Source organism: Aquarana catesbeiana, linkage group LG01, assembly GCF_042186555.1.
Source record: "Aquarana catesbeiana isolate 2022-GZ linkage group LG01, ASM4218655v1, whole genome shotgun sequence".
Lineage (NCBI taxonomy): Eukaryota > Metazoa > Chordata > Amphibia > Anura > Ranidae > Aquarana > Aquarana catesbeiana.
Genome location: NC_133324.1, coordinates 888,587,396 through 888,602,668, shown reverse-complemented (window position 1 = coordinate 888,602,668; position 15,273 = coordinate 888,587,396). Strand labels below are relative to the sequence as shown.

The following is a 15,273-nucleotide window of genomic DNA, read 5'->3' as shown; positions in this document are numbered from 1 at the left end:
TAGGGAAGGTAGAAGAGGGGGAGGGGTGTGCCTATATATCAAGAATGATTTACATGTGTAAGAGAGGAATGACATCAGGGATGGGACAAGGGGAAGGTGGAATCCGTGTGGGTTGAACTCCAAAGGGAAGAAGCAAGTGGAAATTAATAGTGGGGGTATGTTACAGGCACCTAACCTAAATAAAGAGATGGAGTTGGATCCCCTTTCACAGTTAGAAATAGCGTTGAGGCAGGGAAAGGTCATTGTAATGGGGGACTTTAACTACCAAATATTGACTCGGCAGAAGAGACAGCTTATTTATTAAAGGCCCGTCGTTTCTTAAATCTCTTACAGGACAAATTTGTGTAACAATTGTTGGATTCAACTACTAGAAATGATGCATTGCTAGATCTGTTCATTACAAATAAATCAGATCTGATCACAGATGTGGAAATACGAGACAACTTGGGAACTAGCAACCACAGGATAATTACATTCAGCATAAATCATAGGAAAAGGAGGCGCGAGGATAGTACAAGAACACTAAATTTCAGGCAAGCCAACTTTTCTAAACGGCGCTCGATTTGCAGGATATTAAACGGGACCAAATCCTAGATACATTGAACATGGAGGAAAAAAATGGGAGTGCTTTAGGAACATATTAAAGATATCACAAAGTGCATTCCAAGTGCATGGGCAATAAGTATACAAGAAAAAAGGTTAAACCTGGGTGGCTAATCCAGAACGCAAAAAGTCATATTAAAGACAAAAAAATGGCCTTTAAAAATCATAACACGGAGAGGCCATTGTCAGCATTCCAAGATTACAAGGAATGCAACAAGAAGTGCAAGAACGCAATCAGAGTGGCTTAGATAGACCAGTAGACCAGGAGAGTAAAATAAATCCCAAGAAATTTTTTAAAATATATCAACAGTAAAAAATCCAGGTCAGAGCACATAAGCCCCATAAAGGATGATGAAGGGAATTTGATTACAGATGACAATGAGAAGGCAACTGTACTAAATGCTTTATTCTCCTCAGTTTTTACACAGGAAAATGAGGGGTATAACAACCATGACTCTATAGTTAGTAAAACGTCACAGGATGTAATCTTGTGGCTAACAAAAGCGGGTGTCCAGAAAAGACTAGAAAAGCTTAACAAACAAATCACCAGGACCGGATGGCTTACACCCGAGAGTCCTCAAAGAATCAGCCAGACCACTATTCCTAATATTTATGGACAGCATACTGACAGGAATGGTACCAGCTGATTGCTGAAAAGTCCACATGATACCAATATTCAAAAAAAGGGCAGACTTATATTCCTGGAAACTACAGACCTGTCAGTCTAACATCAATAGTTTTTAAACTATTTGAGGGGATGATAAGGGACTATATCCAAGAATATGCCTTGCCAAACCAACCTGTTAACATTTTACGAAGAAGTGAGCTGGCACCTGGACAAACGTAGGCCTGTGGATGTGGTGAATCTGGATTTTGCAAAAGCATTTATTACCATGCCCCACAAATGCTTAATTTCCAAACTGAGGTCTGTAGGCATGGACCATAGGTGTTCTTGGATAGAAAACTGGCTACAGGGGCGTGTGCAAAGGGTAGTGATAAATAACATGTACTAGGGTGGAATGGTCTAGGGTGGTAAGTTGGGTACCCCATAGGTCTGTCCTAGGTCTGTCCTGGGACCAACTCTGTTTAATTTAATTTAGAAATGGTATAGACTATAGAGGAAGGGATAAATAGCTCAATCTCAGTGTTTGCTGACAACGCAAAAATGAGTAGGGCAATAACATCACAGCAGGATATAGAAACCTTACAAAAGGACCTGAATAAATAATTGGAGTAGGCAACTAGATGGCAAATGTAAAATTATAAAGTAATGCACTTGGGGGTTAAAAATATGAGTTGCTCACTAGGGGTAGAAGCTCTGGGGATTCTCAGATGGAGATCTGGGTGTCCTAGTAGAAGACAGACTGAGCAATAGCATGCACTGTCAAACTGCAGTAAGCAAAGCCAGCAGAATATTAGCATGCATTAAAAAGGGGATTTACACCAGAGATAAAACTATAATCCTGACACTTTATAAAACTCAGCAACATCTGGAGTATTCTGTCCAGTTCTGGTCACCAATCCTCAGGAAGGATGTGTTGGAACTGGAGAAAGGCAACAAAATTATTAAGGGGACTGGGGGACCTCAATTACGAGGAACGACAAGCACAAAATGTATTCTCCTTGGAGAAGAGACGCTTGAGAGGAGATATGATAGCAATGTACAAATATCTCAATGGTGATCCCAGCATAGGTAGGAAACTATTCAGTCTCAGGGAGTGTAAGAAGACACGGGGTGACACAATGAGACTGGAAGAGAAGCAGTTTAACCTTAAGCTGCGTAGGTTTTTCACTGTCAGGGAGGTAAGTATGTGGAACTCTCTTCCACAATCGGTGGTGTCAGCAGGAAGTATTAGTTTTAAAAGACTTGTGGATGTGCATCTTAGCGAACACAATATACAGGGATATGGGAAATGATTATCTACACGAACACACACCCACACAGGTTGAACTGGATGTACTATTGTCTTTATTCAACCTTACCAACTATTTAAATTCTGAAGTAAAAATGTCTATGCCTTTTTCTTGTTAAAAAAAAAATGTCTATGCCTAAAACTTGTATGCAACCTGCAAACCAGTGGCCGGTAGCTTCTGAGGCTTCACACACAGTATTTTTGCTTTCTGACAGATTCCTCATAAGCATCACATCAGAGTGCTCTTCATTATTCACAATTCTCATCCTTTACAGACAGCAACCCAGTGACCAATCAGAAGCGAGCATTTTTTTTTTTTAATAACACTTACTTAACACGCTTGCAAAAGGAAAAGGAAAAATAACTTCTGGCAGCATCTTCATATTAATAAGAAGTTTTTATACCTCAGCTCCAATGCTCGGGTGGTCAACACTGAATGAGAGCCAGTTTTAACACAAAAAGAACCTGCCACCTAATTAAAAATCATAAATCCTTGCTGGTGGGTCTCACCTGAAGCCAGCAGAGACTCTCATGACGACATAAGTTGGATCCAGCAGCAGACAAACCGATGTCAGTTTGACACCGAAGGTGGCTGATCTAAAGAAGAAAAGAACTGGGTCTTCAATAATGCAATACATCCCCTATTACATTATCAAAAATATGAAAGAAAAATACTTTATGGGACATTAAACAGTTTTAATATTAAACTAAATTTTCTTCTGTTAAACAGTTTAAAATTGAATGACAAACAGACGCAAAAATCCCTATGTATACTTGGAAACAGGCATAATGTGTAAAACAGCCAAATATGGAACACTGGGCCCTAAACTGGACACTAAAAACGGCAATAAGGAAGGAGGTTTCAGACACTGTGTTTAGCCAAAAGTATAATACATTTTTTAGTCTTGGACAAACATGAATGATTCAGCTTAGCGGTTTTCAGACAAACTCATCTCATCCCATGGTTGCATAAGCTGACATGCTCATTGTTTCACATCCAACTCCTGAATCAATGCTGATTGCCACCATGTGCCCACAAGGTCCACCAACCACCGTCAATGCCCTGCTTTCACTGTTCAGAGACTGTTTGTTTGTTTCTGACGCCTAACTAGCCAACAAAGGCAGGTTTATAGCATTTTCTGGAACAATCTGCTGCTTCCAGAAAGAGATTAATAGCCATGTTATTATTTATTTCCACTTGGAAATTATTTCTACATTAGGATTAGAATGAGTACTTGTAATAGCCTCCATAAAGTCATATTTCAGTTGTCAACCTTAGTTAAACCAGTGGGGCTAGACATGCAGATGAATTAGACTTGACATAAAAGTGGAAGAAAGGAAAGGCGTCTGTATTATGGGTGAATTTTTTAAATTAGCGCTAGTTCTCTGTTTATACTGTAGAAGTAAACCATGATACGTGCCCTGTGCAGCTTCAGCACAAGCACACACACACATACATATTATATATGTGTGTGTATTTTTACACATATACATACACACACACACACACACACACACACACACACACACACATAGTAAGTACACACCTGAGAAATTTGTTTAACCACTTCCCGCCCGGCCTATAGCAAAATGACGGCCAGGCGGTGGTTCTGTTATCCTGACTGGACATCATATGACATCTTTCCAGGATAACAGCTGCCGTGTACCCGCGGGGGCATGCAGTGTGGCGATCGGTGGTGCGGTGTGTCAATCTGACACACCGCAACACCGATCTTGGTAAAGAGTCTGACGGAGACTCTTTACTACGCGATTAGCTGTGTCCAATCACAGCTGATCATGGTGTATGGTGTAAACAGGAAGAGCCGTATATCGGCTTTTCTTCACTCGCGTCTGACAGGCACAAGTAGAGGAGAGCCGATCGGCTGCTCTCCTGACAGGGGGGATCTGCGCTGATTGATTATCAGTCCCCCACCCCCCAGGACCACCAGGGATGACCACCACTGATGAACATCAGGAATGACACCCATGGCCCCCGGGATGCCAATCTGTGCCCAAAAAGTATGCCAATCAGTGCCCATCAGTAATGCCTGCACGTGCCTCTTTTACAGTGATGCCCATCAGTGCCATCCATCAGTGTCCTATTAGTGCCACCCATAAGTACCTATGAGTGCAGCCTTTCAGTGCCCAGTGTCGCATATAAGTGCCCATCAGTGCCCCATATCAGTGCCACTTATCAGTGCCCCTTTAGTGCCGCCTATCAGTGCCCATCATCAGTGCCACTTCATCAGTGCCGTCAGTGCAGCCTCATTAGTGCCCATCAGTGAAGGGGAGAACTTACTTATTCACAAAATGTTATAATAGAAACTAAGAAAAACTATTTTTTTCAAAATTTTTGGTCTTTGTTTAGCAAAAAATAAAAACCCCAGGTGGTGATCAAATACCACCAAAAGAAAGCTCTATTTGTGGGAACAAAATTATAAAAATGTAGTTTGGGTACAGTGTTGCATGACCGCGCAATTGTCATTTAAAAAGAAACAGCGCTGAAAGCTGAAAATTGGTTTGGGTAGGAAGGGGGGGAAAGTGCCTGGTATTGAAGTGGTTAAATAATGAACAGGTGACATTGGTCCTCTTTGCTGTCTGAAAGGTATGAGTGCCAGATCATTTTTTACGGTGTTGTGGACTTACTGAATTAAAAACTAAGAACTTCTGATTTTATTTTAGAAACCTTTTAGATTGATCATCTTTAATGCCTAGTAAGGAGTGTCTTGGAATTTTGTACTGTATCATGCCAAGAGAGTCTGTGCTGTACACTTTCTTTGGGGTGTAGATTTGCACCTAAACACACAATCACTTCCAACGCCTAAAGATCTGCCATAAAGTCTCAATATGCAGCAGACCATCAGTGGCAATGAATAAACACCTTTTGTATATGCTTAGTCGGTGCAGTCCTCCTCAGGACTGCACAGACTAATTTTTTCATGGAGCTCACCACCAGCAGGTGGTAAAAATGGCAGTCTTGGAGACACTTGTATTATATAGATATTGCAGCACATCTGAGCTTTTAAAACCCATACAGAAGCAGACTGCGTCCAGGGCCATGCATCCTTTCTGATGTGCAGAACGATCTGTTCAGCCCTCCTGGGTGCATAAACACGTGCTATATGTGCCCCTGTGCTAACATGAACGAGCCACACATGAAGGTTCACACTTGTGCGGGTGGCTGACACTGCAGGATGACACCTGTTCCCGCAGGAGCAACCACGCACACAACAAAAAGTTATTCCACTCAGGAGATGCACGAGGATAACATTAATCCTAATGGCACCCCTATGCACTGAAAACCGCACTGCACTACACGGTTTCCATGCTGCCGTGTTTTCTGAGAAGGTGCAAGGACCCTTTCCCTGCGTTTTCAGTGGATACAGCAGCCCATTTAAATGAATGGGCTACTGTGCATGAGCAATGCAGCTGCAGGGAAACCGCACAAGTGTGAACCTAGTGATACATAATAAAACATCTCAAATGGGAACAATGTTTTCATCCAACCGGTTATTTACATCTGGCCTGCAAATTACTTACTGCAAGGTTACACATCACCTGGAGCTGATCGATCACAGTAAAATTAATATCCATCTTCTCAACTGCAAAAAAAAAAAAGAAAAGTAAAGGGCACTATGTAAAGGAAATGAGAAATAGTAAAATAAACAGTTCACCGCATAGTAGACAGTAGCAGGCATAAGAAGTTTAGCATTTGTCAAACAATCCTGCTTCTTTAGCAGTGGTTCTCAAAGTTCAGTGACTTGAGGTTTACTTGATATCAAGTCACAGGTGCCAATGGATGCACGTGTCCACCTGACCAGCCACTTTTACCTTTACAACCAACCAGGTAGTTTTCTGTTTGACCCAGATTGCCAGACTGGTCCTGAAACATTTTTTTATAGGAATCCCTATTTTCCACCAGACCGTTTTCACTTTCTGTCCAGCCAGAAGGTTTTCTACTCTACCTCGCTGCTTCACCTTTTGTCCCGATACCCTTATGCCCTGTACACACCATAGGAATTTCCAACAGCAAATTTTGGATTTGAGCTTGTTGTCGGAAAGTCTGACCGTGTGTATGCTCCATAGAACATTTATTGTCGGAATTTCCACCAACAAATGTTTGAGAGCAGGTTCTCAAATTTTCCAACATCAAGACTTGTTGTCGGAAATTCCGAGCGTGTGACGTTCGGAATTTGACAAGATTTGTGTGAGCGTGTGTATGCAAGACAACTTTGAGCCAACATCCTACGGAAAAAAATCCACGTTTTTTTTGTTGGAAAATCCTATCATGTGTATATAGCCTAATGCCGCGTACAGAGGATCGGACATTTCGACAACCAAACCGTGGATTTTTTTCCGACGGATGTTGGCTCAAACTTGTCTTGCATACACACGGTCGCACAAATGTTGTCGGAAATTCTGATGGCCAAGAACGCGGTGACGTACAACACGTACGAAGAGCTTAGAAAAATTAAGTTCAATAGCCAGTGCGGCTCTTTTGCTTGTCGGAAATTCCGATAGCAAATGTTCGATGGAGCATACACACGGTCAGAATTTCCAACAACAAACTCACATCGAACATCTGTTGTCGGAAATTCTGATCGTCTGAACGCGGCATTACAGTACCTTTTGCCCAACCACTTTCTCCTACTCTATTTGCAAAGTAATAAGCAACTCAACAGCAAGAACTGGAATAGCATATTTTCAAGAAAGGATTATGCCCTGTACACATGTACGGACATTCCAACAACAAAATCCATGGATTTTTTCCGACGGATGTTGGCTCAAACTTGTCTTGCATACACACGGTCACACAAAGTAGTTGGAAAATCCGATCGTTCTGAACGCAGTGACGTAAAACACATACGTTGGAACTATAAACGGGGCAGTAGCCAATAGCTTTCATCTCTTAATTTATTCTGAGCATGCGTGGCACTTTGTGTGTTGGATTTGTGTACACACGATTGGAATTTCTGACAACGGATTTTGTTGTTGGAAAATTTTATATCCTGCTCTCAAACTTTGTTTGTTGGAAATTCCGATGGAAAATGTGTGATGGAGCCCACACATGGTCGGAATTTCCGACAACAAGGTCCTATCACACATTTTCCGTCGGAAAATCCGACCATGTGTACAGGGCATTAGAGTCACATCAGCATCTCGTAACTAACATCTACAAGCTCCTCTCTACAATTAATACAGATATTCTTCATAAACATAACTATAAATGGGAGAAAGCCATAGGTTGTATCCTAGATATGGAGAAATGAGAGGACATTTGAGATAATGCTAACAAAACATCCATATGAACCAGTATAATATTCTACATTGACTTATTCCTCTTCTTGCTGCAATGAGTCCCTGGGATCCCTATACTATATTTATTGGGAATGTTCTAACATTTGTCCTTTTTGGGAAACTACTAAAACTCTACTGGAATCCCATTTTGTTCCTCCAATGACTTTGGATTCAGCGCACTACTTTCTAAGCTTACCCATGCCGATCACAGCCAATATACAGTAGCTACAAAACTGATCACATTTTGTCTGCAGACAGATGGTCAATCACCTTAAAGTGGAAGAAACCATCTTCACCTTCTAGGGATGATCTTTGTCAACTTATATATCACGTCTATAATATAGAATATTTAACAGCAAGGCTAAATAACTCGATTACCAAATTTAATAAAAATCTGGCATCCATGGCATATCTTGGACCCACTTTTACAACTTTGATGGACCTTTACTCTGGGTTCACACTATTGCAAGTTGGATGTGAGTTTCCTAGCAGGAGATTGTGACTGGCTCTCTATGGAGTCGGAGCACACATCCCGGTGCGAATTACACAGGAGCCCTGTGCGTCTTTTGGTCCATTTCAGGTACGAATTCAGCCAAAAATTCGGACTGAAATCAGACCTAAACCAGTGAATGGGGACGCACCGGACCCCCTGCTGTGAACCGCTCTATGCTCTAGTGTGAATCCAGCCTCCATCTCCTCCTTACATAGTGGCAGAGAATCTGGATTGTACCTGGGGCGGTCTAGTGGTGGGGGAGGGTTAATGGTCCCTTTCCTCTTATCCCTTCCCCCCTTACCTTTACCCTTCTCTTCACATATACTCTTCTCCTCATTTTCTCTCTTTTACAGTATTGGTTTGTAGCTTTGGACGCAGAAGTTTTCTGCAATTTTTTTACTATACTTGTTATTGTTAGAGGTCACAACATAATCAACTACACTTGCAAAATCTGCTAAACACGCCATTGATATGTATCTGTGAGATTTTCTGTATCAAAAGTGAGAACACATATTCTGGAATAGAATGGTATTGTTGTTTACATATTGTAGTATGCGTGAACTGACAGTATCTCCACATTGTGACTACACTGATACCTGTTGTGATAATATGCATTTATACAGCCTTGAAAAACAAAAAACAAAAAAAACAAAAAAGGATTAGAGAATAGTGAAGATGGAAGCAAAGACTGGAATGAAAAAAACACAGCTCCAGAAAGACATGGCAAACAGTGCACCAGCATTGGCTGCTGCCAATGTACAAATATTCATAGGCAGGGCTGGAACAAGAATGATAGACAGGGGAGGTGAGGGTAAGAAGAAGAAATAGCACAACAAGCAAAGGAAACACAGAAGCTGGAAAAAGCCAGACTGAATCCAAATAAATGTATAAAGCTTTCTGTAGATCCTCATAATATCATAATAAATATGGAGGTCTCTGCCTAAATCACATGACAGTGTCTTAGTTCAGATCCCTGCATGTCCAATTTTGACATGTGTCTGTGTCCGTGCAGCTGCTGCGTCTACATCAACTTCTATGGGCTGCCTGCGCGCAGCTCAGAGGTGGGTGCACATGCAGCAAAAAGTGGCTTAGCACAGAGGATGCCTGTCTGAATGAGCCCTGATAGAAAAATATGATCATTTTACTATTTAATATATCATGAAATACCTGCTCTTTCTATGATCTGCAGGCTGGTGTGGAGAGCATCTCTCCCTTTACTTTTTGGTTGAAATTCTTTGGGTTTTTCAGGATCCTGAGAAGGTGTTTTGATGTCCCTGAGAGAAATAAGGTTCATATTTATAAAGTACATTGACAAATATGGACATGGTGCACCCAAAATCTGGGTTTATATACTATTGTGAAAGTTTAAAGGATAAGTCCAACCTAACACTAAAATCACTACATCTACAGATATCCCTGATCTAACACTAACCTATCTAGCCCTGCAAAGAACAAATCAGTATACATACCTTTTTGAAGCCGATCCGACCCGATCCCGCGCTGAGCTGTCAGCTGCGGCTTCGTTGTGGATGTGGGTACAGAGTATTGTAACTCTATGGGTAACGTCACTCCCTATTAATTTCACAGCCGTTGTCAGCTGTGTCCTTTGCAGAGCTTCCGCCGCTGGAGACCAGACCGGATCAGCTTCAAAAAAGGTATGTATACGGATTTCTTCTTTATAGGGCTAGATAGGTTAGGCTTATATCAGAGATGTCTGTAAATGTAGCGATTTTAGCATTAAGGTGGACTTATCCTTTAAGGCTGGATTCACATATGTGTGGCTCAAAACCTGGGTTTGTATACTACTGTGAAAGTTTAAGGCCGGGTTCACATACTGTTTGTCTGGCCACAAGTTTCCAGCATGGGTTCCGGTGCGCTTCTGTTCATCGGTTCAGGTGCGATTCTGGTTCGAATTTTTGCCTGAATTCGCACCTGAACCATACCCAAAAACGCACAGGACCCTTTTGGAATTTGCACTGTGGAGGATATGTGTGAACCAGCTCCATTGAGTTATGCGACCTGGATGCGGTGAAAACTTAGGAAATAAATAGAAAAAGTTCCTCCAAGGCACAGTCCAACTGTTATCAACGGCATAAACTGGAGGTCTATTATAGCTCCATGGTTGGACCAATATGCCAGATTTTTCTACTCATGTAATCTGGATATTGTAGGTTTTCAGCGAGCAGAAATAAAACCTGGATTTTTTAAATCTTCAATACAAAAGAATGAAGTAAAAAGTTCAATTTCTTTAAGTTTTTTTTAAAGGAGAGTTTCCCCTCCAATGGCGGCCTGTCCATTAGGGGCGCACAGGCGGCATCCCCCATCCTTGTGTCCCACCCCCTGATCTACATGCAGGGCACCAGACCATGGATTCCAAGGGGAGGGGTGTTTTTTTTTTTTTGAAGCACGTGATTAGAGCCAGAGGTGGGCTCAGGGCGCAGAGGACTGCATTTCAAGCCCACCCAGTTGTGTGACAATAGCAAATGAATATTCGCTATTGCCACACTGATACTCCTCCTGGCCAATCAGGAAGTGGGTCTTGAGACCCGTCTCTCGATTGGCTGAAAGGACAGGCAATCGTATTGGACACCTAGGAGGAAGAGGGAAGAGAGGCACGGCGCAGACCATCCTGATGCAGAAGAGGAGAAGAGGACACAGGAGCCGCTGCCTAGATGGGGTAAGTGCCGGGCTGAATGACCAACCGACCGGGGGGGTTCTCCCCTCACCCCATTACTCCTACCTCTTTCTTGCGGAGGGGTTTCCATAATTTACTTTGTCAGATGCTTCACGTTATTGCCTTCTTTACCAGGAATCATTATATACACACTGCATCCAGAAACTATTCACATGGCTTCACTTTTTCCATATTTTGTTAGGTTAAAGGGGTTATAAACCTTTGTGTTTTTTCACCTTAATGCATCCTATGCATTAAGGTGAAAAAACACCTGGCAGTGGCCGGCCCCCCCAGCCCCCCCATTTTACTTACCTGAGCCCCGAATTTCCCTAGGTGGAGACGCACTGTCCCTCTCTGCCCGTTGTCTCGGCTCTTGACTGGATAGATTGATAGTAGCGCAGCCATTGGCTCCCGCTGCTTTCAATCAAATCCAATGAGACGGGTGCCAGGGGCGGGGCCGAGTCCGGCATTCGAGTCTATGGACGCCAAATTCTGGACCTGGGAGCGTGCCCGCAAGGTAACCCCCCAGGAGAGCGCTTCTCCTAGGGAGTTATCTGATGTGGGGAGGAGCTACCAGCACTGCCGGGGGACCCCAGAAGAGGATGATCGGGGCCACTCTGTGCAAAACGAGCTGCACAGTGGAGGCAAGTATGACATGCTTGTTATTTTACATTTAAAAAAAAAAAGCCTTTACAATCACTTTAAAGCCTTATTCCAAAACTGATTAAATTCATTATTTTCCTAAAATTTCACAAACAATACCCCATAATGACAATGTGAAAGAAATTTATTTGAAATCTTTTGCAAATGTATTGAAAACGAAAATATAACATGTATATAAGTATTTGAAATATGGGGGTTTATGGGACATTAAATGAAGCAAGGCCTACTATGGTCCTATGCCTCCATCCCTAATCAGTAAAGGAAAAGTGAGAGATCAGGACTTTATATGAAGCACGCGGTGGTAAACAATTAATGGATATAAAAATATTTATACGTGTGTATATAAATAAACACACATATACATACAAGGGGGGCGATTTACGAAAGCCGTGCACCATCAGTAGAGGCACACGGCGAGGCGCAACGCACATTTTCATATTTACAAAATGGTGCGCCGGTAACAGAGCGCGAATCCCCCGTTAACTATAGCGATCTCGGCACACGGGAGAATTCAATCTGAGCACCACTATGGACAGAAGATGGAGGTGCCAATATTATGGGGTGATGTGAGGAAGTTAAGTAACAACTGCCCAACTAACAAGTATGCCCAAAATAGAATGAAAAAGTAACTTTTTCAGAGCAAGCCTGCTGTGGCCGCAAGTACGTTTAGAACTGCGCAAGATTAATGTAAGCAGTGCGCATGCGCAAGTGGCTGTTGTACTCGTTCACATACATTTGTTCACTGCGCGGCCAAAATCTTAGTTAATGTTAAGCAACGTTTTCTTGTGAAAAAAAAAATGTTTAGCAACGTACATGCAATTGCACAGGTTGAACGGACGCACCTCTAAAATTGACAAGATTTTTTTTACACTAGTTCACCTTGTTAGCATATTACGTTGCCAACATGTGACATGCACCTTGTTAAAATTATGTAAAATGACTCTTGCTCCTCTAAAAGGGCATTTAACCTTCCCCCTCTAATGCATATGATTTCCATGAGCTAACTTTTGCTTTAAAGGGGAAGTCTACACTCCATTCTATTCTCCAAAGGCTGTGAGCTGCCTTCACCAATCCAAACCACATCCTTTTTCAGAGCATACAACAGGGCCAGCTAGGAAAGGGGAGAGAAGAGCGATCACCCAACCACGTCCTGAACCATACAAGGCCACATGCACTCAACATAGCTGGCTGCCTTTGGGGCGTGTTGGGCTCATCCCAATACCAACCACAAAGCACCTTGTACCCACTAGTTTAAAGGGGTTTTCCACATTCCGTAAAGCCCCGTCTGCGGACCCCCACAACCCCAGCCTAGGGTTGAGTGGAAGAGGCCCTTGTCCCCCTGAATATGGGAACAAGGTGGTTGACTTTTGGGGTGCCCGAGCCCCTACTGCCCCCAAGTATCCACCCTCCTTTCATGGGCTGGCTTGGTGTGTGTTTGGCTAGGGGTTTGTTAGTGTGTGGGAGGGGCACAATATTTTTTTTAGTTTGGGGTGGCATTTTTCACTTGGGGGTTCTCATTTTAAGCCTTAACAGACCCAAGTGCCCTTGTATGTATTGGGGGGGGGCAGGGTATTTTTTGGGGGGGTTAAAATCTTGCAGCTGATTTGCAAGTTTTCTCTAAAGCCGTACATCTTTGAAACAGCATTTTGGATACATGCTACAGATGCACCACTTTACAGGCAGAGTAAGCCCCCCAAGTTATTAGCTTTTAAGCAATTTTGCATTTTTAAAGGCACTTCACCTTGTTTCGTTTTTGGGGTTGTCCAAATTGGTGACATTGATCTATGTCCCTCAGGGTGGGACCTGGGCCCCCATACCCATTTTAAGGCCAATAACTTGAATATAAGCCAGCCAAGTGGGGACTCGCAAAATTAAAAAGTCAGTTTCCATAGACTGCAATGGTATTTGTTGTATAACTTTTGCCCATTTTAGGACTCTTGTTTGCCCCCCTGGACCAGGGGGTGTTTGTACCATCTGTAATTTTATAGCATGCTGGACGATGTGCTTAATTTTGGACAGCGGGGTGGCTTATTTTGTGCTAGCTGCAGTTGGGCTGTTCTGGGCATGCACGGGGACTTTGTTTTTTTCTGTGTGAACAGCACTTGGATTTTTCTGGGCATGCTCAGAGAGTTTTTGGGTTAGTAATTTAAGGACATGCTTAACAGGTGTACCCACTTTGAAGTTCTGTCTCTACACTGGGTGAACTTGCATTTTGTGTGTTTCATGGACTGGACTGTGCATGTGTTTTCAGTTGCCTCATTAGAACACAAACCGATGTTATATAAAGCTTGCAGATAGCATTCTTTACCTTGCCAAGGCAAGGTGTGTCCATATAGAGTTTGAAACACATGTATTTTCTCTTTGTAGTTTGTTTGTTATGTCTTTGCAAAACAGATGTGTTTTAGAGCAAGTATTTTTTTTACTTTAGTTTTGTTTTTTGGGGGGGATATTTTTCACTGAAATAAATTTTGATGTCAATCTGTGTTGTTTGTAGGTTGTTAGTTTCACTTTGATTTAATTGTCTTGCTGCATTATTTTGCAAAATCATCCTCAAGCTGTTGTGACTACTACATGTTTAAATCCTTAAGAGACTGTCGGTTTTTGGGCGCAGTCCTTTTAACTCCTGTTAAATTTACTCTGCAAAGTGGTCAGAACTCAAAACCATATTCTGTCAGTGTCTCAAATTAACATACATGTTTTTTGCTTTCCTTGCTCTTTTCCAAGTCCTGTTTTGTTGACCAATAACATTTGTAACAAATTTGTATGTTTTATGTGTTTTGGTAATCTTTTTTGCAGATGCAATCCAAGTAATGCATTTTACACCCCCCCCCCCCCCCAATATGCGTATGCTGCCATGGCTAGGCACCAGGAAAGGAAAATTACAGAGTTAAGTATTCAATTTTCCATTTTAGTGCAGTGGTTCTCAGCCTCTGTCCTCAAGTGCCCCCGACAGGACATGTTTTGGGAATTTTATCTTGGCTAAAATAGCTATCCAAAATATCAAGCCATTGACTGACTGATTTCAAGCACCTGTGCGAGATGAAGGAAAACCTACAAACATGGCCTGTTGGGTGTACTTGAGGACAGGGTTGAGAAACACTGATTTAGAGCACTGAGCTAAAATCTAGCTCAAGACAATCCTATCCTAATTTTGGGCATTTGAGGGAAATCAAGTGAGTGTTAGAACCCCTGCTTGTCTTTTTAGGTTGGGCTTTGTGTCCCTTTTTTGAAAATTGGCCTCACTTCCTGTCATATAGCCAAACAGGAAGTGAGGGTAAAACCCTACCAATGTCTTTCCTTGGGGACACACAAGTCAATCTAACTAGTGTCCCCATATTACCCCAAATTATTAGGTATTTGGAGGTTTATTAACCACTTCAATACCAGGTACTTATACACCTTCCTGCCCAAGCCAATTTTCACCTTTCAGCGCTGTTGCAATTTGAATGACAATTGCGCTGTCATGCTACAGTGTACCCAAACACATTTTTTAGCATTTTGTTCCCACAAATAGAGCTTTCTTTTGGTGGTATTTGATCACCTCTGCGATTTTTATTTTTTGCGCAACAAATAAAAGACTGAAAATTTTGAAAAAAATAAGTTTTTCTTTGTTTCTGTTAAAATAATTT

The 15,273-nt window shown here is 42.1% G+C and overlaps 1 protein-coding gene across 1 annotated transcript in view; it reads right to left on the bottom strand.

The window, feature by feature from the left end:
* Window positions 1–15,273, bottom strand: part of LOC141127961 (piRNA biogenesis protein EXD1-like) — a 117,163-nt gene that overhangs the window by 49,984 nt on the left and 51,906 nt on the right. The window contains exons 6-8 of the mRNA XM_073614888.1: window positions 9,475–9,581; window positions 6,057–6,118; window positions 3,027–3,113 (exon numbers count right to left, since the gene is read on the bottom strand). Coding sequence (XP_073470989.1) covers window positions 3,027–3,113; window positions 6,057–6,118; window positions 9,475–9,581 — 256 coding nt within the window. The remainder of the gene's footprint in view (window positions 1–3,026; window positions 3,114–6,056; window positions 6,119–9,474; window positions 9,582–15,273) is intronic.